General features: G+C 36.8%; 6 protein-coding genes and 1 long non-coding RNA gene across 22 annotated transcripts in view; 4 read left to right on the forward strand and 3 right to left on the reverse strand.

Moving 5' to 3' along the window:
* The first annotated feature begins 10 nt into the window (after positions 1 to 10).
* LOC107221620 (probable ATP-dependent RNA helicase DDX47) lies at positions 11 to 2,644 on the forward strand. The gene is made up of 8 exons (XM_015660671.2): positions 11 to 207; positions 559 to 652; positions 720 to 884; positions 990 to 1,156; positions 1,286 to 1,522; positions 1,676 to 1,899; positions 2,030 to 2,291; positions 2,439 to 2,644. Exons 1-8 carry the CDS (start codon positions 139 to 141, stop codon positions 2,583 to 2,585), a joined length of 1,365 nt encoding a protein of 454 aa, XP_015516157.2. The 5' UTR covers positions 11 to 138; the 3' UTR covers positions 2,586 to 2,644.
* A 215-nt stretch (positions 2,645 to 2,859) lies between these two features.
* On the reverse strand, positions 2,860 to 9,770 carry LOC107221643 (CCR4-NOT transcription complex subunit 3). 11 transcript variants are annotated; one of them, XM_046732431.1, is made up of 11 exons: positions 9,274 to 9,447; positions 9,031 to 9,093; positions 7,256 to 7,279; positions 6,670 to 6,902; positions 6,398 to 6,553; positions 6,059 to 6,238; positions 5,245 to 5,532; positions 4,858 to 5,113; positions 4,001 to 4,596; positions 3,716 to 3,925; positions 2,860 to 3,604 (listed from the first exon to the last, which is right to left on the reverse strand). In XM_046732431.1, exons 2-11 carry the CDS (start codon positions 9,053 to 9,055, stop codon positions 3,506 to 3,508), a joined length of 2,067 nt encoding a protein of 688 aa, XP_046588387.1. In that variant the 5' UTR covers positions 9,056 to 9,093; positions 9,274 to 9,447; the 3' UTR covers positions 2,860 to 3,505. The 11 variants fall into 11 exon arrangements, with proteins under 11 accessions (XP_046588387.1, XP_046588388.1, XP_046588385.1 ...); XM_046732432.1 differs by having other exon boundaries at positions 9,294 to 9,443; XM_046732429.1 differs by lacking the exons at positions 9,031 to 9,093; positions 9,274 to 9,447 and adding an exon at positions 9,597 to 9,769 and having other exon boundaries at positions 7,256 to 7,313.
* A 377-nt stretch (positions 9,771 to 10,147) lies between these two features.
* Positions 10,148 to 12,961, forward strand: LOC107221636 (probable 28S rRNA (cytosine(4447)-C(5))-methyltransferase). The gene is made up of 8 exons (XM_015660700.2): positions 10,148 to 10,295; positions 10,504 to 10,607; positions 10,702 to 10,856; positions 10,968 to 11,197; positions 11,285 to 11,452; positions 11,561 to 11,756; positions 11,860 to 12,228; positions 12,337 to 12,961. The coding sequence occupies exons 2-8, from the start codon at positions 10,508 to 10,510 to the stop codon at positions 12,805 to 12,807; spliced, it is 1,689 nt and encodes a 562-aa protein (XP_015516186.2). The 5' UTR covers positions 10,148 to 10,295; positions 10,504 to 10,507; the 3' UTR covers positions 12,808 to 12,961.
* Positions 12,962 to 13,006: 45 nt separating this feature from the next.
* Positions 13,007 to 15,958, reverse strand: LOC107221635 (vacuolar fusion protein CCZ1 homolog). 2 transcript variants are annotated; one of them, XM_046732438.1, is made up of 10 exons: positions 15,684 to 15,958; positions 15,246 to 15,343; positions 15,074 to 15,185; positions 14,775 to 14,990; positions 14,522 to 14,697; positions 14,277 to 14,420; positions 14,023 to 14,168; positions 13,659 to 13,923; positions 13,465 to 13,592; positions 13,007 to 13,368 (listed from the first exon to the last, which is right to left on the reverse strand). In XM_046732438.1, the coding sequence occupies exons 1-10, from the start codon at positions 15,756 to 15,758 to the stop codon at positions 13,316 to 13,318; spliced, it is 1,413 nt and encodes a 470-aa protein (XP_046588394.1). In that variant the 5' UTR covers positions 15,759 to 15,958; the 3' UTR covers positions 13,007 to 13,315. The 2 variants fall into 2 exon arrangements, with proteins under 2 accessions (XP_046588394.1, XP_015516185.1); XM_015660699.2 differs by having other exon boundaries at positions 15,074 to 15,167; positions 15,684 to 15,957.
* A 195-nt stretch (positions 15,959 to 16,153) lies between these two features.
* The window catches only part of LOC124292859, a 73,037-nt gene continuing 62,521 nt past the window's right edge, over positions 16,154 to 26,669 (forward strand). The window contains exon 1 of the long non-coding RNA XR_006902802.1: positions 16,154 to 17,024. This is a non-coding gene — a long non-coding RNA (uncharacterized LOC124292859). The remainder of the gene's footprint in view (positions 17,025 to 26,669) is intronic.
* Positions 17,863 to 23,358, reverse strand: LOC107221638 (MAGUK p55 subfamily member 7). 5 transcript variants are annotated; one of them, XM_015660703.2, is made up of 11 exons: positions 22,876 to 23,358; positions 22,097 to 22,383; positions 21,695 to 21,826; positions 21,478 to 21,504; positions 20,745 to 20,912; positions 20,594 to 20,665; positions 20,384 to 20,508; positions 20,130 to 20,257; positions 19,657 to 19,941; positions 19,183 to 19,526; positions 17,863 to 19,081 (listed from the first exon to the last, which is right to left on the reverse strand). In XM_015660703.2, exons 1-11 carry the CDS (start codon positions 22,898 to 22,900, stop codon positions 18,905 to 18,907), a joined length of 1,770 nt encoding a protein of 589 aa, XP_015516189.2. In that variant the 5' UTR covers positions 22,901 to 23,358; the 3' UTR covers positions 17,863 to 18,904. The 5 variants fall into 5 exon arrangements, with proteins under 5 accessions (XP_015516189.2, XP_015516191.2, XP_015516188.2 ...); XM_015660705.2 differs by having other exon boundaries at positions 19,657 to 19,833; positions 22,876 to 23,357; XM_015660702.2 differs by having other exon boundaries at positions 19,657 to 19,959; positions 22,876 to 23,357.
* Positions 23,763 to 25,325, forward strand: LOC107221626 (PHD finger-like domain-containing protein 5A). Its single transcript, XM_015660679.2, has 3 exons — positions 23,763 to 24,061; positions 24,339 to 24,529; positions 24,602 to 25,325. Exons 1-3 carry the CDS (start codon positions 24,010 to 24,012, stop codon positions 24,689 to 24,691), a joined length of 333 nt encoding a protein of 110 aa, XP_015516165.1. The 5' UTR covers positions 23,763 to 24,009; the 3' UTR covers positions 24,692 to 25,325.

The following is a 26,669-nucleotide window of genomic DNA, read 5'->3' on the forward strand; positions in this document are numbered from 1 at the left end:
AGGGGGCTGGTCTAGGCTGATGTCGCTGAAGCTGATGCACGTGTGTGCGCATTGCCGTGACACATAACCTATAAGTATCAAAAATATAATAACAAACGTGAGAAAATTTAGCAGTAAATATTATTATAATTCAACAAAATGGCATCAACGAGTGCCTTAGAGATCGATCCTGAAGAAACCGTTGTGGATGTTACTTGGAAAGATTTGGTACGTATGAGGTTGATTAAAATTATTCAAAGAACAACAAGCAAGGTCATAAATTATACTGCATTCGAGTTAAAACTTGAGTGAGACGTATCTCAAACGCGAAAAAGGGCTCAACAGCCTCATTCTATACACAATTCTGAACAATTGCAATTTTGTAGAATCCATGCAATTCCTTTAATTCAGCGTCAACTGAAAATGTATTTGAGTGTGTATGTTCAGAATTGTGTATAGAAGGGAGCTGTTAAACCCTTTTTCTCGCGTTTGAAATTCGTGGACTTTGATATTAGGACACATATAAGTCAATGTCGAGATCGACCAGAGCACCCCCTTAAGTATCTCCGTTACTTGCAGGGCATTGTCGACTCGCTTTGTCAGGCGTGTGAAGAACTGAAATGGAAAACACCATCGAAGATCCAAAAGGAAGCTATACCCTTAACACTCCAAGGTAAGTTTTAGTACGGTATCTTCTGGTTCTTGGCAAACTATTCTACAAGTTTCATGCATAATTTTAGGAAAGGATGTGATAGGCTTGGCAGAAACCGGTTCTGGAAAAACAGGAGCCTTTGCACTTCCGATATTACAAGCTTTGTTGGAAAATCCACAGAGATATTTCGCTCTTATTTTGACGCCCACCAGAGAGTTAGCATTTCAAATATCAGAACAGTTTGAAGCACTAGGTAAGGTTTTGTTAGAAATAAAATCGCGGCTTGTCTTAAAGGCACTATGTGTTGAATGTGATTTGCCGATATGGGTTAAAGTAGTCTGATTTTCATCTCCAACAGGTGCCAGTATTGGTGTGAAATGTGCTGTTATTGTAGGCGGAATGGACATGATGTCTCAGGCCTTGACTTTGGCTAAAAAACCCCACATTCTGATTGCAACACCTGGAAGACTTGTCGACCACCTTGAAAATACCAAGGGATTTAATTTACGTTCACTTAAATATTTGGTAATATTCACGCTCGGATTTATCATCCTCCTATTTTCATTCCAATTTTGAGTAACCTAATAATAATTTACCATTGTTTCAGTTCGTTTAGGACTATTTGAAATTTAATTTTTTATGATCCGTATTCAGGTAATGGATGAGGCTGACCGTATATTGAACATGGACTTTGAAGTTGAGGTTGATAAAATATTAAGGGTAATTCCACGAGAGAGAAGGACATTACTATTTTCGGCAACAATGACGAAAAAAGTACAAAAGTTACAGCGAGCTTCTTTGCAAAATCCTATAAAGGTTGAAGTATCCACTAAGTACCAAACTGTTGAAAAATTGCAACAATCTTACATCTTCATTCCTGCTAAATTCAAGGTAAATTACTGGTATATCCGTTGATTCCATAAATTAATCATACCCTACGAAATTTGTTAAATCCTCAATATTCCGACGTCTAATCATCAATTCCGACAAAGTGAACTTGGTTCTTGAATACTCTTTAAAACAAAACGAACTTGTTTCAAACAGGACGTGTACCTGGTTCACATATTGAATGAATTGGCAGGAAATAGTTTTATGATATTCTGCGCCACCTGCAACAATACACTCAGAACAGCCCTCCTATTACGAAATCTTGGGTTCATGGCTGTTCCCTTGCATGGGCAGATGTCACAGAATAAACGACTAGCTGCCCTGACAAAATTCAAGGCTAAAAACAGATCTGTCCTAATATCAACCGACGTAGCTAGTAGGTAAGTAAACTTATCACATGTATGTATTATAATGTTGGCAGTTCAGTAATCACTCTCCCGATGCATTATACCAAATTGATCGTTAACTCGAATAAGGAATGCACATTAATTTATCCGAATTCTTGAACAGGGGTCTGGATATTCCTCATGTCGATATTGTTATTAACTTTGACATACCGACACACAGCAAAGACTACATCCATCGAGTTGGAAGAACTGCTAGAGCTGGTCGATCCGGTAGGGCAATTACGTTTGTTACACAATATGACGTTGAACTTTATCAACGAATAGAGCAATTAATATCGAAAAAGTTACCTCTTTATACAACACAAGAAGACGAAGTTATGGTACTCCAAGAAAGAGTATCAGAAGCTCATCGTATGGTAAAAATGGTGAGTAAAATATTTCATCAATATTGCTAAGTGATTAAAAAGAAATTCAAAGACTGTAAAATATTTATATTCCGGTCAAATTTATACTACCACAACTAATATTGGCATAATGACAATTCTGACACTTTTGACCTTGGGACATTTTAGGAAATGAAGGACATTGAGGACAATAAAAAGTCTGGTAAAGGAAAAAAGAGGAAAGGTGGCGGTGACAACGACGACGACACAGAGCAATCGATTGGTGTTAGGAAAAGAGTAAAAGGCAAAGGATTCAAAGGAAAAAGAAAAGGCTGAGATAAGAGATAAGAATTCGTATACAAAAAAGTGTAGATCAAATTAATTACGTCATTGATGAAATATTGATAAAATCTGAATTCTAATTTAACAAAATTAAATGATTGACCTATGTTTCCTTCAGTCTTCTGCGTACATGGGCATAAAATTTATGGAATGCCTCTTAGTAAATGTCTCATTAAAAAAAAAATGATAATATAGATTTCTATTGGATGAGAGGCACTAGTTTGGTTAAAGTGAAACAACTTAGGTTTCATTTAAATGAGAAATAAAATATATTCCATAATATTATTATTCACTATTTCTACACATTCTGTACAGTAATTCAATTTAAGGGTTTTATACCTCAATATACTTTATACAAAAAGGCTACTTATAATCTAACATTAAGACATACCATAGCATGAGCGCCCTCCACCTCGCCATCGCAGGGCGGGTGGGCCGCACACATGTTTGTACTGGTATTTCGAGTCAGTCGCCAGCGAGTATAACTTCTTCCTCTTATGATCACAGACCACACACCAAATCATACTCTACTCAGGTGTGTTCCTGGTGCCTCTCATATTATTTAGTTACAGTGTACTGTCCCCGGTAAACATACGTCATTATAGATTTTAACTTTTTTTCGAGGATAAAGGGGGGGGGGGGGGGGAGATTTTTACCACAGTATAGTTATGTAATGAATGCCTTCATTGTGCCCACTAAGCAGGTGTTCATACCTTTTCTCAATGTTTTTCTCTTCATCTTATCTTTGTCGTTTCAGATACCTTTTTTTGTTTTCTTTTTTACCAATAAGTAAAATTATATTTTGTGAAAATATAGAATCATAAAAAATAAAATGTCTTTTAGATTTTTCTTTGTTGATAATACCGGTACAGAAATAGTGCATTTCGGAGACCCCATGAGCGACAGATCTGAGATTAGTTAAGGTCCCTGTCCTCTAAGTACTTGTACTCAAAAGTGAAGCCTTCTTTTTTGCGTTGCCCCCATTTTTCGTAATCGAAATATATGTACGTTCCCTGGAAAATAAATAAAAAAATACATGCAAACAAAAGATGCGCACACAATTACATATTTTCAAGTATAAATTCGCCTAGGATTCTAAAACAGATATAAGTGATGAATGTTACCTGTTCGTACTCCTCGTTGATAACTTTGGGCTCTTCGTGCCTTTGGAACCACATCATGTATTTCGTATGGAACCTCCAGCTTTGTTTCTTAAGGGCTTTAGCTGCCAAGTACTGTCCCTTAGATCCTTCCATATAGTAAAATATGAAGAACAGCGTCTCTGTTGATAGTCGCTGGAAAAATTCCACTGTATCAGAATGTGGAAGTTGTACCTGTAACGATAACTAATTAGCCCCAACGTCCCAACGACTGGATCCTTTTTATAAACTCGGTAGTGTCAGATTTACTTGTTGGTAGTAGGGCGGCGTTTTGCACAAGTTGCGGGGCAAATACGATCTGAGTCGTTCAGAGTCTGAAGGATGAGGCATGTGATAGTAAGCTGCTTCCATCATTTGGAATTGAAGTTGGTGCTCTTTTTGGAGAGGCACCGGTCCCAGCGGCGCCACCCCGAGCAGCGGCGGAATGTGTGCTTCCGAAGTAGCATTCGACACCTTCGTAGTGTCAAAGAGGTTCCTGGTTGGCTCCGACGGAGGTATCTCAATACCTGCTCTGACAATAACTTGTTGGGCAATGGATTTTAGCGAGGACATGCCGTCGGGAATTTTAGAGATGAGACCGTTGGTGGCAGATGGTACCGGCGAACAGGAATTTGCAGGCAATGGCGAGGATCGACTGCTGACAGGCGAAGGCGGAGACGATGACGAGGGAATTGGTGTTGTCATTTCCGTTTCGCTGTTGTGATTCTGACTCTGTTGATTTAGCAGTATATGAGACGGCTGAAGCGGCGGTGGATTATTGTGCTGCTGCATAATTGTTGGAGGTACGTTCGACGCTACGCTTGATGTTGATGATGATGATAACAGCCCATTTTCACTTCCGTGAGCTGTGAAAATATGTCAAGCAAATAATGATGAGTGCATACGTCAGTCAGAGTGTAGACTGAACAGCTTGGTATTTCCTGATAACTCCAGGTTTTTTGATGCGACATTTTCCCTTTTCCAAAGGAAAAACCCTTGTGTCTAATCATGAGAAATATTACACGAATATTTCTTGCTGCACTGCTAGTTATCCATATTGTATTTGTGTGAGACGTTTTGACTGAAATCTAGATGGTGAAAAATAGGGTATCTCTTCAATTGCTTACATGATGTTTTACTAGAGGTAGAATGGATGACTTGAGAGTTTATGTGCGACGCAGCAACAGTTGCAAAGTTTCCAGCGTTTGACGTTGCAATGTGGTTAATTGTGGCGCTAGGCGAGCTATGGCTAGATGTCATGGGAATGGGTTTGCTCGGCGTACTGCTCGACAACAAACTCATCTTTATTACAGTAGTGCTTCCTGTTGTTGGAATACTTCCTTGGGAATTAAGTAAAGGTCTCACTGCCGTCGGTTTCACGGGCTGTAAGAATCAGAAATTACATGTAAAATGATGAATTTGACAGCTGGGTGTAAAATAACGGGCACACTATTTTTCTCTAATTTCTTAATTTCAGGTAGTCAGTGGTATTTGCCAGTCTGCAATTATCTAACCTTTGTTTTCTTATCCATATCTGTGGAACTATCACTCGAATGATTGTGCATGGTGGAACTTAGAGGAGGTGACGGTATGGGCGATGTTCCTGAATTAGTGGACGTTGGAGTGCCTCCGGTTTCGTTACTGTTGTTACTATCTGTCGTTGCTGACGATGGTATACCAACACCAGATAACTCGACTTCGTCCAGTCCAATAATGTCGTCGTAAATGTACTCATTCTCCTCAAAGTCTGGCTCTTGGGAAGATTCGATATAATACTCGACATCATCCTTTATCCTCTTGATCTACACAAATGTTTCGCACGTTTTGTAAAACAACCTTTTATCACCTTTGACGATTTAACACAAAAAACATGGCATTTGGGAGTAATGATTAATGAAACATGCATCGCGCACTGTGTCCCGCAACTCTAAACCTTACAATGTCTGCTTTCGACAATAATTTCTTTCTTTTTTTTTATTGTTTTGATAAAATCCTTCAGTTTTTCAGGCAAGCTACTTATGTATATCCGAATATACACAGCAATCGCACGGTGTTATTTTTCTTTTGTGATTCCTCATTAATCCTGATCACATTGCAAGCATTTGTTGTACAATTTGAGAGGTTGTGGAATGCTTGACGTTATTCTATTTTCTTTTTATTTTCCTTTCCTGATCCCAACTACTGATTTATGGGGGCGACTAATTTCATTTATAAAATCTTATACAATTCAGCAGCGTAGTACATAGCTGCTCTAAATAATGTTTGAATATAGTCAGCTGCCCAAAGAAGTAAAGATAAGGAGATTATCTATGAATTTGATGCACTCACCGTGTCAACCTCGACAGACATATTATCCAACATGCGCAACAACGTCTCCAGCTTGCGAATGTGGTATCGGTGTTTTTCAAGCTTTGCTTTGAGTTCATCCATTCTATCCTGCTTATCTTTGTCTAGCCTTTTTTTCTTTCCGGCAAGCAATGATTCTATTTCAGACTCAAATGTATCCAGCTATACCGAAAATTTTTCAATGATAGTAAACGTTATGATTGAATTCTCGCCAGCAGATCTTGTGATCAGTATGTGCGATGATTAGATGTTGTTGAGAGTAGGTACAAAATCACAAGGACGGATAAAAATCATCACAATAAATAAACTTTCGTGTCTCACCTGCAAATTGAGCGCATCTATCGAATTAGCTAGCCAGTTACTGACTTCTTCTCTTTCCTTTTGCGCCGGGTCAAGTTTTTGGGCAGCTCCTAGGCCTTCCTTAGAATAAGCCTTAGTCTTTGTTTCCCTTTCTACGACTTTGAACCTCTCCATTTGCTGTAGAGAATCAATGAATATGACAACATTATTCGCCAATCGATTCCAAAAACAAAACAAAATTATGATCGTACAATTGTTCAGTGGTCAATTCTATTCGTGTTTGATCTACTCACAGTTTCGATTAGCTTTCGATAATCAAGGAGGGTACTTTTGTCCTTAATTTCTCCAGATGCAATCCAGCTCTTGATTTGGTCACGTAACCTTTGAAGCTTTTTGATCTCCTTCTTGAGATCAGCTTCGTACTTCTCCTTCTGGTTGCTGTTAGTGGCATTGTGGACTTTTTGCCAAATGTCCTCAAACGTCTCTACGCCCTCCGTCACTTTTTTAAGGCACCTGTCTATTTCACCTGAAATTTTAAATGAAACTTTCAGAAAAGTTTTGGTTGTAACGAGATAACTCTAAGTGGTACATGTTTAAATTTTTACAAACTCCTGATTGCCTATGAAGGAAAGGATAAAAATATAAAAGAGCATATGTCTTATTTCAAGGAAGCGTGTAAGCTTCAAGAAATACTCGAATTGTAACAAGTGTTTTATTTTATTTTTTCTATATCCAGTCAACAAATAAGCAGAAAATGTAACGAGAAGTGACTATGAAACGATTTTGTGAGATAACATTTTCTTTTTTAGCAAAAATTTTCCCTCCGTCAAAGTCAAGCTAGAGAATTATCGCATTAACGTGATATAAAGTAGGAGTTACCTTTCATTTCTCTCATCTTAACTCCTACATTGTTGGTGCAAAAAGAAGTGATAAGTATCTATATTGTTAAAATAACATTCTACCATTAACACCAATATTACAATAGATAAATTTTCTCTTTTACAATTAGATTCTTGAAGACTAGGCATGGATGATTAATGACAATATCTACTCTACTTGGATCAAAAGTCAAGGTACGGAACTGAGGAAGTTCTGCGTAAAGCATGTGGGAAGACAGGAAAAGTTTTCTAGTAATAAAAAAAAAAACAAACCATACTGAACAATACACATAAATGAAAATTGACAGTAAGATAATCAACGTCGTAGCTGAAAATAATTACATTATATCACGTACATTAATTAGAACATTCACAAATTCCTGTAAATCTTGACATATTTTTTGATATGAAAAAATAATGATGCCTTTAGAGAACTGATCGTTTAAGGCATATTAATTTTGCTCATATACATGTAAAGAGTTAAGAATTGTTGTGTGAAAGCATGATTGTATGAAACTGTTTGATACGGTTCAACCCGCAAAAATTAAACTTTGTACTCAATATTATAACAGAAGTATTATCAACACAGCTATTGTTTACACTACGCTACATTGTGGCCAAGATATCATTATACATTGTTAACATATCGGAGATAAAATGTCAACTATTATCTTTAATCTTTGTGATAACTTGTCTATGGGTTTACTTGTTCCAAACCCTTTTTCATAGTCGGTTTTTAGTAAGGTTCGTCAAATTCTGATTCATTGGCTACGATAATTTGTCACACATATTGATACACTTATTAGATCCAATATTTTTTTATTTTGTTAGACTTGTATAGAAACTTACTGTGTTAGAACATTGTTTCAACTATGAATTAGAATTACAACAATAACATGAACTTTTTGATTTTTTTCAGTTTCTTACTAGTTGTCCAATAACCATAAGTTCCTAATTTCATAATAAGTTAATTCGCTAAATACCCAACTAAGAACATCAAGACATGCTAAGGTCGTTAAACCGCTTTAATCCTGATTCAAATGCACGTAGTAAAAATATTAATTATCAAATATCCCAAAAATTCAGTACATATTAACAACATCGAAAAGATGTTTTTATTCATAAACGTTAAATAAACTGTGTAAATATAATTACTACGTTCAAGTGAAAAAAGTAAAACAAGGTATCTAAATAACGATGAATGTTGGTTAAAGAAAAAAAAATAAAAAATTTGTTACAACTGTCAACAGGTAGTAAAAGAACTGTGCTTTATATGATTGTCAATTTGTTAGTAAGAATAACGCAGTACAGATGAAACATGTAAACTATTTGTCATGGCGGAGAATCGAGAAGACTGGCCCCCGGCAACAAAATTGTAACTGTAAATACAAGTTTTCAAAATAAAAGTTGACCGAGAGGTGAGAGTTTTAAGGTTATGCTAACGGAAGGAGTCGATATTTGGTAATGAGGAGTAATATTTAAGTGAAAAAACGAATGTCAAGGCAAGATTTTGAGAAGGGGATAAAAAAGAGTGGAGATAGGAAGAGACCGTCCAAGCATTCACCCAGAGGGCCGATAATAACTGTCAAATATTGAAGCATAGACGGGAAATTTATGCGGAATTGAAGTCGCGGTCGGATTATTCGATTTTGAATGAGCATTGCCGGTTATAACGGTCTCGAAATGTGGCGATTTGCAAAGGGAACATATACGTGGTGGAGGGTAATAACACAAGAGGTTCTAGATGTAAACATGCTGGAAACATATTCTCCTCACCTTGCAACTTTCTCGTCGCAGCCATGGCTATGTAAACATATGGTACAATGATTCGTGCATAGTCTAGACGTAATGAAAAAGATACGAATTAATTTCTCGGAACAATTAGTTGGTCAACTATTATTCCCTGGTAATAATATGGGAGGCTCGGCCACAAGATGGCTTCCGTTTTCAAATGACAACGAACGACCGACCGTCTTATAAAGCGATCACCAAGTCGGGCTTGAAGCTTGCCACTATTACCGTATATTCGAGTTTTTAACCTCTCTTTAGAAGATCGGTTCGTTTCTCTGCGATAACGGTTATTCACTAAACTCAAATATACACAAAATGTGACAGCATCGATGAATAATATGTATCAAATACTGGACAACTGAACCTGCTGCTATGTGTATATTATGCATTAGAGCGCATGCACACACTCACATTAAAGTACGCATACATAATACACAGACGCACACTTGCAAAAACCATCGCGGGACGATCAACGCGCAAGTTTAGTATTCACAAACTCATTTTAATCTGATTCTATGTCAAAAAAAAAACAACCTATTTATCCTTCTCACTTCTTTCTTTAATAAATAAAGGATATTAAATGGGATTTTGTTTAAAATCCACATTAAATATAGCAACGGTTTATTCAATCGTAATATTGTAAACGGTTCTTTACTATTTTCTATGATAATGTTTAACGAATTGCAAGAAATAACACCGAGCGGAGACACTGGAAAGTGGAAACACACCAATCGCAAGATCGCAACGCCGTTCCGAAAACTTATGTCAATTTCCGCCGCGATGAGGAAAATAACTACGATTGGTTACCTCAAAATTCCATTGGCAGCGCGACTGGCGCTTCGGGCTTCTAAAATGGCAGTTATTTCTAAACCGGATTTAATCACTGATCTCTTGGTTTTAATTCAAGTTTGAAGGTGAAACAAGCTTATTTTAATACTTTTCAGCAAAATTTTGGTTATTAAATATTTCCAAAGAGATTTTGTCACGTTTCAAAGTTTAACCACGCGCAAAACCGAGTAGAAAATGACGTCAATCCGCCATTGTTTTCCTTTGCAAAGTAAGCGTTACGCTTGATACGACGGGTCGATTTCTGCATTGTACAAACTGTGTACTGCAGTCACCTTTCTCGAATCTGTTTACTTCAAGGTTGTTTATGCCATGTGTTAGCCCGCTTTGGTTATGTTCAAAACACAAAATTTGTTCTTTCAAATATTAACGGATTAATAGGGGTTATAACAGTTTTAAACAGAGTAAGTTATAGACAATAGTAGTAGTTTCGATTTTTTGCTTCATGGAGGAAGTTAAGTGAACTTAAGTATCAGGCAACGATATTCGGTGATTACTCGATTCAAACGGCATTTCAAAGATTGAGGAAAGCTTAAGCTTGTGTACCGTTTATACGTTGAATTCACCTGAGTTCTGAATATATTTATTTCACCTGAATTCTTTTCTATTTAGAAACATGGGTCGTAAAGCAAAGTATGACGAAGTTGTCGTCCCAGCTGGACCGGGAAGAAAATCAAAGAAGCAAAGCGACCCGACGTTCCCAAAAGGGCTCATTGGTAACAATAGTTTGCTTGACAATGTTTCGTCGTTATAAACATTGTACTATTTGTGCCAATTTTTTTAAATGCATTTTTTTGTATATATTTCCAGTAAAAGATGCAAGTTCTTTGAGCCACCGGCAGAAGCAGAGAGCAAAAAAAAGGCAGTTAAAAAGCAAGGCTCAAAAAGCAAAGTCGAATGAACCCAAAAAAAAGAAAATGAAAGAATCTGTAATTCAAGCAGCAAAGAAAGATGACAACGAAACTGTAAGTCATCGACAGTCTTTTTATATGCAATTTAATAGTTTCTTAGGAATGGAATTTTATCAGGATCAGATAAATGTATCAGATATCAATGTTCTATGAAACAATTCACAGGAATCTGAGGAATCTGAAGAAGTGGCATCTGGAGATGAACACGAAGTTCCCGAAGTCCAAATGCCATTAGCAAATGCGGAAGACAGCGATGCTAGCAATAGTGATGCTGAAAGTGAAGATTCTGATGCAAAAGATGACGAGACTGAAGATGAAGATGAAGAAGAAGAGTCAAACCTACTTCCCATCGAGAAAGCTAACAAAAAGTTGAAAAAGAAACAGGAAAAAGAAAGGTAATTTCGGATGTTGAAAAATCTGTCGTTAAACATCAGTTTAGGAAGCCTTCTTTAACAGCTGTCTTGATAAAAATATTCTTCTAGAAAATTGGCTGCCGAGGAAATGCAAGAATCGATAACGCATCAAGATATATTTACGTTTCCTACCGCTGAGGAATTGGCAAACCCAGTCAGCTTGCAAGACGTTCAACAGCGAATCCGAGATGTGATAATAGTCTTATCAGATTTTAAAAGACTGCGAGACAAAGACAGGTATCTATTTATTTATCACTATATCTGAGTACGAATTACAGGTATTGGAAAAATGATACCTCAAGTGAGATAAATCACAATTAAATATTGATCTCTCACATTTTGCAGAGCTCGAAAGGAGTACATAGATCTGTTGCGAACTGACCTATGCATATACTTTAGTTACAACGATTTTCTAATGGAGAAATTGATGCAAATCTTTCCTATGAATGAACTGCTCGAATATTTGGAGGCAAGCGAAGTTCAGAGGCCAATGACCATTCGTACAAACAGTCTTAAAACACGCCGTCGAGATTTGGCCCAAGTGAGTATCAAATTTGCGTTAAATTCAAGGTTGAAGGTATAATTCATAGTACATTGGACCAGGAAGAACTATGCCACTAGTACTGACGTTTCTTCTTTCACAGGCTCTGATCAACAGAGGAGTGAACTTAGACCCAATTGGGAAATGGACAAAAGTTGGACTGGTAGTTTATTCCTCGCAAGTTCCGATGGGGGCCACACCGGAATACCTGGCAGGACACTACATCCTGCAAGGGGCGTCTAGTTTTTTACCAGTAATTGCCCTGGATCCCAAAGAGAATGAAAGGGTTTTGGACATGTGTTCAGCACCCGGTGGTAAATCCTCCCATATTGCAGCTCTGATGAAAAATACTGGAGTCTTATTTTCCAATGATGTAAATCGGGATAGGATCAAAGCAGTGATTGGAAATTTTCACAGACTCGGAATAGTGAATTCAGTTATTTGCAGTTACGACGGAAGGAAAATACCTTCTGTGAGTTTACCAATAACATTGTCCGATTATCATGATATTATACAGTAAAAATAATCAAGTAATTGCCTCGTAACAATGCCATAATGTATTTTTTGTTTCGCAATACAGATCATAAAAGGTTTTGATCGAGTTCTTCTCGACGCTCCTTGTACAGGCACTGGAGTTGTGGCAAAGGATCCTGGCGTTAAAATAAACAAAGACGAACTGGACGTTCAACGTTGTTGCACATTGCAAAGAGAACTTTTATTGGCTGCCATAGACAGCGTCAATGCACGTTCCGACACCGGAGGCATTATCGTCTATTCAACATGTTCAATTCTTCCAGAGGAAAACGAGTGGATAGTTGATTATGCTTTGAAGAAACGAGACGTGAAACTTGTACCAACTGGTTTAGATTTTGGTGAGGAAGGCTTTACAAACTATCGACATCACAGGTTTCACCCGACTCTTAAATTGACCAGACGTTTCTATCCCCATACGCATAACATGGACGGATTTTTTGTTGCTAAATTGAAAAAGTTTTCGAATATGGTTGTTAAGCAAGAGATTGTGGAGGATGATGACGCTACATCTGAATAAACTAATCGTATACACGAAAGCAAATCAGTGACTCCAATGTTTTGCATCATTTTGATTATAGAAATTTTATAAATGACCGTCAGTCATACGTTTTAGGCAGTTTCAGGATAACTCTATAAAAGTTGCCCCGTTTTTTATGATAAAAATAACAACGGAAAAAATATTTACCTCGTAAATTAGAAATTTGTAGAGTCCGAGCTAATGTCAGTACAGTTTTATTGCACTGTGATGTAAATAGGTATTATTTTTTGAATATTTTTGTTATCTACTATATTACATGTTGCTGTACAGCACAGGTGAGGTAATCCACTATGACCTATATACATTTGTATATACCTGTCAATCCGACTGTATAATTATACATAAACGTATAATCAAGCAGATTGTTGGATGATATTAAGTCAACCGAAATGTTCAAAGGTTCAGAAAATATTAGTTAGCAATTAATTTGATCGTGGACTCTGATTGCCAACTCAATGTTAGAACCGTACCTGATTGATCATTGACACTAGTGGAAGAATATACTTTTCAATTGTTGATCACAGAGTCGCCTTACTTCATCTGAAATGATCGTGTATGTTGATTATTAAATATAATGCTTGAAACTCAATTTTGTTAATGCATTTTGAAAAATTTGCTATTCACTTTTATACGCACCATCAATTTCAATTAAATTAGCATTTTTCTGTTGCGTAACAACAAAAAATTCTCTCAAGTTCGATAATTTGCCAACAACCCAGTATTCGCTCATTGTTTTTATCACGATTTCGCCAGCTTCTTTGAATCTGAAATATCATCAAGGCTCATTGGTAAAGCTGTGTGCATGAAAAGTTTGATTTATGTTTACATACTTTTTTGTATCATTATTTATATCAGTTATTATCCGTAGCACTTCAGGTGTCGTTAATACGTTAGAACAGCGTCTATTATCCAAATGAATCGTGCTTTTATAGGCTAAATTCAGCTTGTTGAAGTACAAATACTTCGGGCATGATTCAGCGCTGAATGACACGTGCTTTGAACACTGTTCCGCCACCAGACTGACCAGCGTGGTTAATTGGGGCCCGAGAAACGTGTCGAGGCTTTTAAAAAGATCCATAAGCAAGCTGGTCTTGCCTTTAACGAATATATACAAATTAGCAAGAGTATCTAACGTTTGCATTGTTCAACAGTTGTGAATAATTTTACTGCAAAGTACTGTCGAAGTATACTTACTGTCCACAAATAAACATATCGTTGCACTCAGTGCACGATACACTACTAAATACAGGGAAACTGGCGTTGTGGAATAATTTATGAACACTTTGGGTAATTTGCCTATTCCACTGGGTTCATTAATGCTGCTAGGACCTGTTACGAACCTGAAATACAAAATTCAAAGATTGATGTTTATTGCGTGATCAATAATAATCAAGACTAATGGTGCGTTTTGTTTGCAAATTCTCTGATTGTGAAGAGTCGAAACTCACTTTCCGTAGTGCGAGGTTGTGAACGGGGATGGAGAATTACGGGGCATGGATCCACCATGTAATTCAGTTTCAAGGTGAGCTGGTAACAATGTGCTTACTAAATAGTTGTAAACAACTTGCATGTCTTGAGGCTCCAGCCCGCTCCTAATAAAAGCAATATTTTTTATCGATCGTCTAGTCGAAAAAATTGTTCGAACTTTGTCTCTAGTGTAATCGATACCTTTGCTTATCACTGCTTTACTCACCAGACTAGTTGATCATTGTATAGGAAAGCGGTGTATTTTACTTGAGAAAACATTGCTTCGACGAGATTCATAAAACATTGAACGTGGAGAAACGTCGTCTTGTCTAATGGTAAAAATTGCAAGCCTTGAAAAACATCTAAAATGTCACTGTTGTTCAATTTCAGAGATGGCAGGTACTGAAATGAAATGGTAAAAATAAAATTTATCGATCAAAGTTGGGTTGGAGAAAAAATGTGACTTCATCGTTAATTACCCTTGAGTAAAAGTGATCCAGTTTATGCTTTAATAAAAGAACTGAACCGCAATCAGGGTCATTTAAAATGGTATTAAAAGAGCCCATGAACAGTTTGAACATGGCGTAAGTTTGTTTTAGGATCGCTTGACATACGCTGCTCGATACTTCGTCATGCTGATACTCAATATATTCCGTATCGTCTTTGGTCTTCCAAAGATAAGGTATGCCTACAATCTGCGGGGATTAAAAAACCAAGTGATTGATACAATTGAGTTGAAAGCACGTGTAGGATATTGTAAGAATGAGAAAACAAATACCATAACCATCCAGAAATCTGGCTCGGGTTCGAAATAGATTTGTCGGGTTTTGTGAGTATGACAGTAATCACATGTTTGTCCGGGGCTGAAGGATCTGTCGATTAAAAGAAAACTTTGATTATCCAGTAGTAAACATCGACTATTTCAACACTGATTCTTATTGTTTACTTACTGGGTAAATTTAATGATCGCCTCTCCAAGTCCGATATTTTTTATTTGTGTTTCCGAATCCGTTGAAACTGGATAATAGTACAGAATCTTTTTCTCTTCCTAAAATAATAAGAGGTGTAAATTAATGAACTTTAATAAAAAAATTCATGCTTAAAATTAAAATAAAATAAATATTGATTCACTGTTCCGTAATGGTATACTATAAATAATTGAATAACATTTCAGTAACTGGATTTTTCTAGTGCACATGTTCTCTGATATGATAATTTGTGAGTCACAAAAATCGTTTATCATCACGAGCTTTAGTCATCTGTACAGACAAATACATGTCGATAGTGTTTTTGTGCAATTGTGTCTAAAGAAGGAAGAGAAATTAAACTCGAGTTAAATTTAAGACCAGAAATACTTCGACGACAAATAATACTGACAAAATTCTTACCTCTCCTTCCTTCTTTGCGTATGTTCCATTGAAAATATAAAAATGTTCCAACGTAATTTCAGTCTTCGATGTCATTTCAGTTGATTCAGATTAGCGGTACAGCTATGGATAAATTAATTCGACGCTAACAAAATAATTCGACGTATATCATATTATTATTAAATAAAATTTAACGCTATATCGCTCCTATCAACACCAATCAACGCTCTGTCAGAGAGAATTCTGACAGCTAGTTGGAAACTGATTATGAGACTAGTTTATTCCACGGTCCATGCTAAGTCCGTGGTTTATTCCGTAAACTGTTGTTAAAATAGATGCCGACCAAGAAAGTGAAAATCATCATTGCTTTCGTAGTTTGTAAAATGTCCGTCAGTGGCGCTGGCTGTCTAAGTCGCCATTTTCAATACAGACTCCAAGTTTGAACAAGGAGAATATCGGCTCACTGAAGTTAGGTCAGTCAACGTGTTCGGTGTGTTGTTCGGTGTGAGACGTCTCGACAGTGCTCCAACAGTGAGTGATCTGCGACTTACGAATCCAGCACATACTTATGACTCTACACGTTGGAATATTTAACGAAAGGTGGTCTGATTGATCCGGATGAAGAATCTCCGCTGCTGACGAGTTGATTGTGAGCGTAAATACCGACTTATTTGATGCGGAAGTTTGGTCAAACAAAGGAATTCATATCATGACAGCAACAAAACGTGCTTCTATGGTAAGCAAATTCGAATTTTCGCTGCATGTAATTGTCGGAAAAATACTACCTCACCTACCGACGCACTTACCGATCAATTTGATACTCTTGATTTCACCATGATGGCGCTTGCATCGACATTTCGTAAATTTTGGCGGGATACGCAAGCTCTGACAAACAAGTGACAAACGATCAAGTAGCCATTTTCATTATTATTCGACTGACGTTGAGTTTCGTTCATGTAATCCAATTAACCGCGTGTAAGTTGAAGTTGGTGTGTTGTGTTTAAAGTGAAATAATGTACTGACTTATCGCAGATAAAGTGTGTATTCGTTGGAATAATTACGGAATGCGGTGTGGTTGATAGTTTAGCGGGAAAACAAGGTCGCGAGACAGCCGAATCAACAAAGTTTGACGGTGCGATTTTCGTTCGACGCTGGTTTGTATATTTCCTCGACCTTCGTCCAGCCGAAGTAGAGCATTCGCGTAATGACCATCAATCGGTGACCTTCGGTGCAGTCTAGCAGTGTAAATCAGTGCAGTCTAGTTGTGTAAATCAGTGCAAATGGGCAACCAGCAGTGTTTGAGGATGATACGGCATCAAAAGAGTATTCACGAGGACTCCCGGTTACAATTCACAATTCTAGGTAAGGATCTTTGTACAACTTATTAACTGCATACACGCTTGCGGAAATATTACGATCCAGTAAAACAGGGTCACTGAGAATCTCGACGATCGTTTTTTTAACGCATATCTGTTTCCTGAATTTCGTTATTATTGAAATGCGCGTGTAAGGATCGTAAATTATTGTATATGCGTTTAAATCTGCCTGTATGTAGGCAATCTGTGCGCGTCGAGTAGTGCCTTTCGCCTATGTGACGGCGGAAAACATGTGAACACATACAGGTGCTCCTGGGCTACATTTTTAGTTTGCGAATGAAGGGTATGTAGTACTCCTATCCTTACCGACCGAGGAAAGTCCCCCTTTTTCTTCCTATATTGAATAAACAAATAAACGCAAAGGGTCTGCGAGTACTACATACCCTTGATCTCTAAGGCCCTCGATGTTATTTTGTATCAAATCAAACTGATGCTCGATGCGTGTCTCAATTCAACTATGTATGTGCACAATTAGGGTGATCCTTATTTACGGTGTTGCCGATCTTTTTCCGTGCCGCCCTTCAAATCGACTTCAAACAATTCAAAAACAGTTCCCTAATTTTTTCAGATTTTTATCTCAATTCTAAATCCTCCCTGTAAGAGGATGGATTTCCCCGTTTATAATACACGTGTTTTGGCCACATAGTTTTGGTACAAATTTTATTATAAGAGTAATAATGTTCAGAAAAATCTATACTGTGAGATTTTAGTGTGCAATTCGACTTTTTTTTCGGACAGTAGCACAAATATTCTCAGTGAAATAAAATTGTTGGGAAATGGCGGGCCTTAGAAATCTGAGAAACAAAGTCATAAGATCGTTGGAGTTATAATTAAATATTTCAACAGATACCGTATATTGATTAGTATACATTAATAACAAATTCTGTAAAATAACATAACTTACAGTCGCTTGGGATACAACAATATTGGTTTCTATTTTTATTTTTTATTCTTTTGTTTGAATATGGATAATAACTTTATTACTTTAATTCTTTGTCTATTTATTTGGCAACAGTTAACAATAATTGGGTTAATCATTATTTATATGATAATAATAATTCAATTATAAATAAAAATTAATTACACTATTAATATTATAATACCATTTTTAATTCGTTTTATAGCTAAACATTGCTTTTGCAATGTCTTTTTTATTTAATTTTCCTAATTTTTCTCTTTTCAATTTTTTTTGTTTGTTTTTCTTCTAAAAATATTGCAATGTTCTAGCAGTTTTTTAACAAATCTATATTTCGATACCTATAATACGGGCGGCTATAGTGTTATCGTAAAAAATGCTGCCTGTATGCTCAACAGAAACACTATTATGTTAGATAGATATATCTTTGAGACTTTGTTGACTTTTCAAACATTTTTCTTTTTATTTCATGCGTTGGCGTTGAGTTCTCATTCAATTAACGATCTAAGTTATTACTTTAGAAGATTGAACACGTCGTTTCGTATCAGTGGTGATCGACACAGACAGTTACTCATTACTTGAAATAATAAGAAATTTTAAAATAAAATCTTAAACGCCAGCATTCGTTTCTCTTGCGAAAACAAAGTGTGATTTTTGTCAGAAAACCCTATATCTCGTTTTCACTTATTGACAAAGTTCATTCGGAGGCGGCGAAGGTAGGGTAAAAGTTTTCCGGAAAAAAACCATTCTTCTCAACTTCTATAGACGATCTGTTGGGCGTTGTTTGATTCGTTCTGTTGCTCCATTCTAGCAATTCTGATATTTTTTTTTCATAATCACCAAATTCTGGTGCTTTTAAATAATTCTAACTACACCTTGAACTTTTTATTCTATCCCTCAGTGTCAAGCTCTTGAATTTACACAGAATAGGCTATTGAGAGCAATAATTCTCACTGAACCCAGGAAGCTGGAACCCACAAGGGTACGGTTTCCAGTCTCGAAATGGCGCTGACTAGCTCTTCAAAAGCCATCGACAGATCGGCATTGATAATCGTTTCGTCAAAGTGATGGGAGTAATGGAATTCTATTCGCTCTCCGCTGTGTATCATCTCGTGAAACTCGTCGTCCTGGAAAGAAATTTTTTGAGAGGATATAAAAGGTCAGTTCAAAACGTGAAGTTTCAAGTTTAATGGGATACACGCGACGAAGTGAAATATAATATTCTTACCGTAAAACCTCTAGAGTTCTTCTCGTCGAATGTCGATCTCGCTCTTGCCTCGTTTCTAGTTTCCTTCAGTATTTCAAATCTGGGCGGTTTCACGTATACGACAAACGGTTTAAGCTGCGGGTTTCGCAGCATCTTTAAAGCCTGATAGTGCGGATTAAGCACACAGACATACCCGGCGTTTACTAGCGACTCTACACTCTCCCGGCTTGTGCCGTAAAGATTTCCTTTGTATTCACCGTACTCTATAAACTTCCCAGAGTCTATGTCTGCCTTCATGTTTTCATGCGATACAAAGAAGTAGTCTTTGCCGTTCACCTCCCCAGGTTTTGGCGATCTTGAAGTATCTAATTTACGGAGAAAAGAAAATTTATAAAAATTGTCGGACAGCGAGTGACTTGGTTATTTTAGTTTTTTTCTAATCTCTGAGAGCTCTCCCATATCGGGATTAGAATTTGTATTCATTTCAAAACTCACACGGAATTGGAGTCTTATATTTTTCTGGATTGGTGGCGACCAGTCTCCGTTTGAGCTCGTTTCTGCCGACCCCAGGAGGTCCAACAAGGACGACAGGTCTGTAGAATCCGGGCCTTGGATAGAGTTTGGCAACCTCCTCGTAAGTCGGTATCTCCTCGCGGTCAAAGTCGTCATTCTCTGCCACGTCATACATGATTTTTTTAGTCTTAGGACCCTGCAAGTTGCACTTTGTGGGCAAGACGAGCGAAGAGGTCTGGGGACGGGGACACAGGGCAGGCAAAGCCACTGGAACAGAACACAGGCCTAACCGATAGTTAGGAGTGCGTGGCGGTTAATTATCAACAAAAGCAGCCCAAAGTTTCATCGATCGAATTAGAGAGGCAGGAGATAAGGAGGATTGATTTGTTTTTGTCTGTATCGAACCTGTGATACTCTACAAAGTTAAAAATGAAATAGCAACGTGTACTACATACTTATATGGTCAGATTCATCGCTCTTTTCCTTGAGCTGTCGCTCTAAGACGATGTTTCGCTCCTGAAGGGCTCGGCTCGGAATGAGGCCAGCTCTCATATTTCGATCGCCTTCACGTCGCGCCTGCCACCTTTGAAACAATAAAATGTTTTGACGTTCAAATCAAGCTAGGAAGATCGCTTGATATTAATTTCACAAGAAATTACTGAATAAAGTTTAGTTCAGCGTTTTTATCCCCGCTTGAAACGATACTAACCAGTGAGAATCATCCTGACTTACGATGTGAAGTATATCCCCTTTGACAAAATCTAATCCTGCTTCTTTGCAAGGTATGTAAGGATCGTCCGCGGCAGTGTACGAAAAATGTGCCTGAACACGAACCTGTGAAAGTGGTTGTTAGGAAGTTTCATCCTTTTTTCAAACATACCTATTGTAATTATAATTTTACAAGGTTTCTCGATGTTACCTTGCTTTCTCTGACGCCGCACCTGCTACTCGCTGGAATAAGTTTGAATGTTACTGTGCCCTCAAAATCGTCCTAAAACATCATATCAAAATGGTGAATAATGCACTTTTTCACCAAAAAACGATTTTCAATGGAGTAAAAATCTGCTTACGAGAATTTTCAGTACACAAGCCGGTGTCTTTCCTTCAACGCTGATACCGTTCACCTCAAGAACCTCGTCGCCGACATGAATAGCCCCAGATCTGTCTGCCGGGCCACCTAGAAGAATTCGCGCGAAGACTATCTTGTCGGTTCCTTCGCAAGTCTTTATCGTTGCTCCCTGTTAGTAAATGGGAACTGATATATAGGTTTATTTCGTCAGAAGTTGAATTTGGTTACCGTAGTTATGGTTTTTTTGATCGATTATGCTTTTCTGTCTTAATATTCAAGCATAGCATTTGAGCAGAAAGTGTAGACAAAAACAATAAAAAAACAAATCATGAAACTCAATCATGTGCTCGGGAACAAGAGCATTATGTAGTAGACAGCTACTATTTCTGTCGACAGTGCAGTTTATAGCACAGCATAGCGGAATCAGAGAACTTGACTCATCGGTTGAAGCGCGAGTATTTAGTGACCGTGCAATATTTTTTAAACAATCTTTACAGGGTTCAACTTTGCTCGGTTATGGTATAACTATTGGGGGTAACTAATGATACTTGGCACCAAAATGGTCGGGAATCGAATTTAGTAGGGAAATAGGAAAGTTGGCTAATTCATATTTCAATGCATAGAGAGAAAGGATGTGATTCTTCATCATTATTGTTCTTTGCTTTTTTTTTTTTTTTTCTTTCACGTTTTGCCAATGAAAGTAACCAATCTTCAAAGCCCGATGAGAAACTTACCACAATTGGTTCAACACCAGGACCGCACTTCAAAGCAAGTTTGTCAATTATAAAAGAAATTCGTTAATACAATTGGCCTTTCGATGATTCTTATTTATCTTGGGAAGGGGAAAAAAGCCAATGCTTCGCCGTAACTCTAGTAATCTTGTTGTCCCTCTATGCTGTCTCTTAAAACCAAATTAATCCTAGAAAATTTGATGTGATCGGTAAGACGTACCAAGGGCTCGTTGGACTTAATAAGCTCCACAATTTTTATGATTTCATCATCTTCGTCAACTTCCAGGGGTAGTTCAGGAATTTTTGGGTAGTATTCCTTTTTCGCAACTGCGTCATGAGTGCATAGCAGAGCCTGAAAATCCAAGGGTGTGAATGGATTTAACTTTTTTTCTTTTTGTCGCTTGTTCGAAATGAGTGCCGTGAATAAGTTTGTTTCATCCGTGAAAGTTCGTTTAATTGTTCCAAGCATGATACTTGATATTTGTAAAAGAAGGATATATATCGAAATTGAATTGCTATCATCTCTTTCCTCCCTAAATTAAATTATTATTGCAGAATGAAAAGATTTTTCATTTGAAATTTCTCCTTGTATTTTTTAATTTCATTGATTTCCTTCTCTTACCTGCATATGACGGTTCTGTAATAAAAGAAATAGTTGCTTGCAATCTGCGGATCCACGTGTTTTTGGCACAAGTACATCCAAAACGTCGATGTTGACGTCCATGGAGTTTGATAATACAGGAAAGAATTTGTCATCATTGGAGAGATTTATGATCTTGTTGTGAACGTTAACCAACGCGTTAAGCTCCTTCGACTTTAATATTTCACTGAGAAAATTAAGCTCCTCCTCGCTGCAACTTGGGAGTTCAGTCTTATTATCTTCCAGTGAATTGAGAAGCTTTGATAAGGCTGAAAATGAAATGAAAAACCTAAAATTTAATACCATACAGCATGAGTACCTGTACAGAGAAATAGAAATAGGAGATAAGCATAAAAACTGTGTATAACCGAGCTTCAAGACTATTCTATAAATAGTTATTGTCTATTTACAAGTTTGATGTAAGGACTCGAGAACCTGTCCAGCTTGAAAGATCAACAAGATTTCACAGCTTTGCTTACTTCTAGTTTAGAACGAACGGTTTAAAATGTCAATAGAATTGATTTGAAAAGTCCTACCCAATTGAGACAATTACTTACGAGAGAATTTCAATTAAAAATCTATATACAAATAAAACTGACTAATGTAGCGCAGATATTTTTCATTGACTTTCGGTGATTCTTTACATGAAAATTGCATACCGTGGTGAAAATATTCAATTCTTCAACACATTTTCAGCCAATGTCGTGAAACCAGAACAAATTATCAAGGGGTAGAAATAACGAAATAATTTAAAGACTCACCTGCATCCCAATTAGAATTATCCATTACGGGACTTGCGACCCGTCATTCACCCCGAAATCGTTCGCGCAATAAAGAGGGCAGGATTGAGAAATGATACAAAATTTACTACGGTCGAATATCACCCTATTCCTTCCCTCCGAGTTGAAGCCTTACTACTTTTTTCTCACGTACATAATACGTACGCGTAAATACGCGCGATGTCCAAAAATACGCACACGACCGACACTTCGCACTGTGCTCTAACATGCCAAATAATGCCAAACTGCAGTCAGCGAACGCGCTACGAGGAAGCTAATTCTGGTACTTGGATTGGTAAATTCGTGCATCCGAGGATTGCAGCTGTCTGAATTATTCCCTCTAATCTGATTGTCACTGGTCACTGCGGATCCATCAGCGAATATATTCTGAATTTGGGTGCGAGGGGGTGAGTGAGTGAGTCTGCGTTGACTGAAGAATTTAAATCTGTTACCCTTGGATAAATTTTTGTGACCAATACTCAGCAAGTGGAATTGGAGTGATCTGAAGCTTCTTTATCGGCGGAGGCCTTTTATCACATAATCACATAAGTACACAAAATCTTGTTAGCATAGCCGTCCAGTCTTCAGTCAATAGTCTATGACAATTTATGAGTGCGTTCCAAAACTAACTGGCAGCGCTGAAAACTCCCTAGGACTAAAACCAGCTACGAACTCTATAGCGAAAAACGACGTAAGATAGTTGACAGCACCGGGGGCTGATTTCGAAACGCATGATGTGGATTACCGAATGTGTCTAAATGAGAGAGAGCATAAACGAAATAGAAGACTTGTGCTTTCAGTTCTCTCTCTCTCGCTCTCTCTGATAGTTTGATTATTTGTGTGAAATACGGGAATATAACGTTTGTCTCAATTCCATCTACGTTTCGTTTAATCTTTCATTTCAATAATCATAGCAAGTTTAAATTTCAAATTCCTTGTATTTGCGTTTGAAAATGTACCCTCTAGTGGCGGGTGAAGGTACCGATGTTGAAAATTAATTTGATACCGATACATCCGTTTTCGGTAAGGTCGGCCTTTTTGAAAAGTTGCAAGTTGATATTGACAAAATAATTTAAGTATTCTGAGGTATCCGAAGGACGCTAATCATTCCAAAGCATGGCTAAGCATCATCCAGATTTGATATTTTGTAGGAAACAGCCGGGCGTTGGTAAGTTGTTTGAAAAATAGCGTAAGACTTGATCGCAATGCTGATCATTACTATCTCCGCTCGTTTCGAGATTTTATGACTTATTTCATTGCTAATAATAGCTCGTGAAACACGTATGGCTACTGGTATTATCGTTTTCGAAACTGCGACCTTGAAAATATTACTTCATGGTTCATTCTGCCGATTCTACAAGTTGACATAACCTAACATCACCCTAGCCAACCTGGCTTCACCTGTGAATAATTTTCTACAAACAATTTGAATTTTCCGTCTCCAGCTATTGGTCGATTATGTGAAAAGTGTGATGGAAAATGTGTAATCTGCGACTCGTATGTGAGGCCTTGTACACTGGTACGAATTTGTGACGAATGTAATTACGGATCTTACCAAGGCCGTTGCGTTATCTGCGGAGGACCCGGTGTATCTGATGCATATTACTGCAAAGAATGTACAATTCAAGAAAAAGATGTACGTAAGATCGTTATCATAGATTCAAATTGGCGACGCTGAAAATGCTAATTCTTTAAATATTTACGACAGAGAGACGGGTGCCCGAAAATTGTAAACCTGGGAAGTTCGAAAACGGATCTATTCTACGAAAGGAAAAAGTATGGATTTAAACGACGATAGATGTAATTATGTGTATAAGTATAGACTACAACATCTCGGTATCTGTAAGTTATGATGTGTGAAATGAGAATGAATGAGGATGGAACATTGCGTTCTGTGTTTTTATAATAAACGGTTGAATTATATTCGTACATCTGTATTTCGTCTTTATTCTTATTTATGACGAGGCAACGACAGGCAAAATCATTGGACCGATTCCTAATTACATTTCCTGTCCGTCGATCCCCTGCAGAGATTTGGATTTAGACAAGGGATAATTGGAAAATGAAAGTTGATCGTGAAAAGTTATATTTGATTTTTATTTAAATATAGCTCTATTCATTTGTCATCAACATTATTCTACGAATGAATTATGTTTTCCTAATTTTTTTTACAATTTGTTTTCGTCCTTTTACGTTATATTTGCACACAACGTACTTTAAAGTTTTTGAATACGTTTAAAACCACATATCTAAAGAAATAGTGTTAGAAGAATAATGCACGCAGATCAAACAATCTTTATTAACACAGACGTTACATTTTGGCACGCAATTTTGAGGGCACGATTTTTGCTAAAGAAAAACTTGTCTTTCACCGTTTCACAAGTATTATATATGAGAGAACTTCTGCAAAGAGGTTTTTCCAAAAGACTGTACTTACATTTGCAAAAAGCCATGTTTTTTAGAAATACATAACTGTTTAAAAAGACTGCATAAAATATTCAAATTTTCAATTCTCTAGGCGATTCCACTTGCATTACTCTTCTGCTACAGTGTCTGACTTAGCGTATGACTATTACAATCCAATAGTTTATTTAGTAACAATTTCAGTTACCTGTACCAATTATTAAACATTTTCTAACAGTTTTACTAACATTGTTGAAAGTCATATGTGTCGTATTATATTTGTATTCGTCAGGCTATTTAACTGAGAATATGAACACTTTTATTCTAATCTTTGTTCGATAAATATCAATCGAAACTTTGAAACCAATACCGATTATTTCTACCCTTATACTTAGGGAAATATGTAAGTTTAATAATAAAGCTGTTGAAATTCATTTCATATCGTTGATTCAATTCACTTTAACTTGGGCACAAACTTATTTGGTAAAATATTACCCTATTTGGCCAATATTCAATACTGTTGAGCTGCATTAGTTATTTCTTATCAAGTCATTTTCTAGTAGACGGTATTGTCAGTAAAATTATTAGAGAAGAGAATTAAAGTTTTTACAATGATAAACCACGAGTGATAGACCAACTACTTGCAATTCATAACCTACTGAAAATTCGATATAACTTTGATCGACTATTTTTTTTTCTCTTTTTTGGTATACATATATACCTATATATATATTTTTCTTTACTTTAAACACTAATCAATTAATCTATCATCGCTAACATGCATGAGATGGTTAGTTTTCAGTATTGTACTTCTCAGCTGTAATTTATGATTAACAACCGACGTGATCATCGGTTATTATCATTGTAATAATCGCTCTTTTTACTATTCACAAATTCACTATTCTACATGTTAAAGATCGATGGGTGCCGCGTAAGCTAATTCTTAGCAATACACAAAGCCATTCGATTGGTCATACGATATACTTATCAAAAAATTTGATTAATCGTAAAGAGCAAATACTTGAAATCTTTTCTCTGTATTTAAACATCATTGCAGCTATTGAATTTTACTTCTGAGGACAGTAAGACGTAAGCAATATTACCCTACGTCTGTACTTGTTTACATATAAACTTTACGCTAATGACAAATATGAGATTCTAAAATCCAATATTTTTTAGGATCCTAACATTTATATTTAGTTCTTATTAAACTGACCGTGAAATTGGCCAAGTGTTAATTTAATTCAATATCCCTCATATTAAGAGTATTAAACTTATTAGAAAGGAAAAAAGAAAATTCACGCTATTGGACGATTGCGATGAAGAAAAAAAAAAAGAAAAATAATCTTACAAGCGAACTAATTTTAATAATC

Source organism: Neodiprion lecontei, chromosome 2 (genome assembly GCF_021901455.1).
Source record: "Neodiprion lecontei isolate iyNeoLeco1 chromosome 2, iyNeoLeco1.1, whole genome shotgun sequence".
NCBI classification, from domain to species: Eukaryota; Metazoa; Arthropoda; class Insecta; order Hymenoptera; family Diprionidae; genus Neodiprion; species Neodiprion lecontei.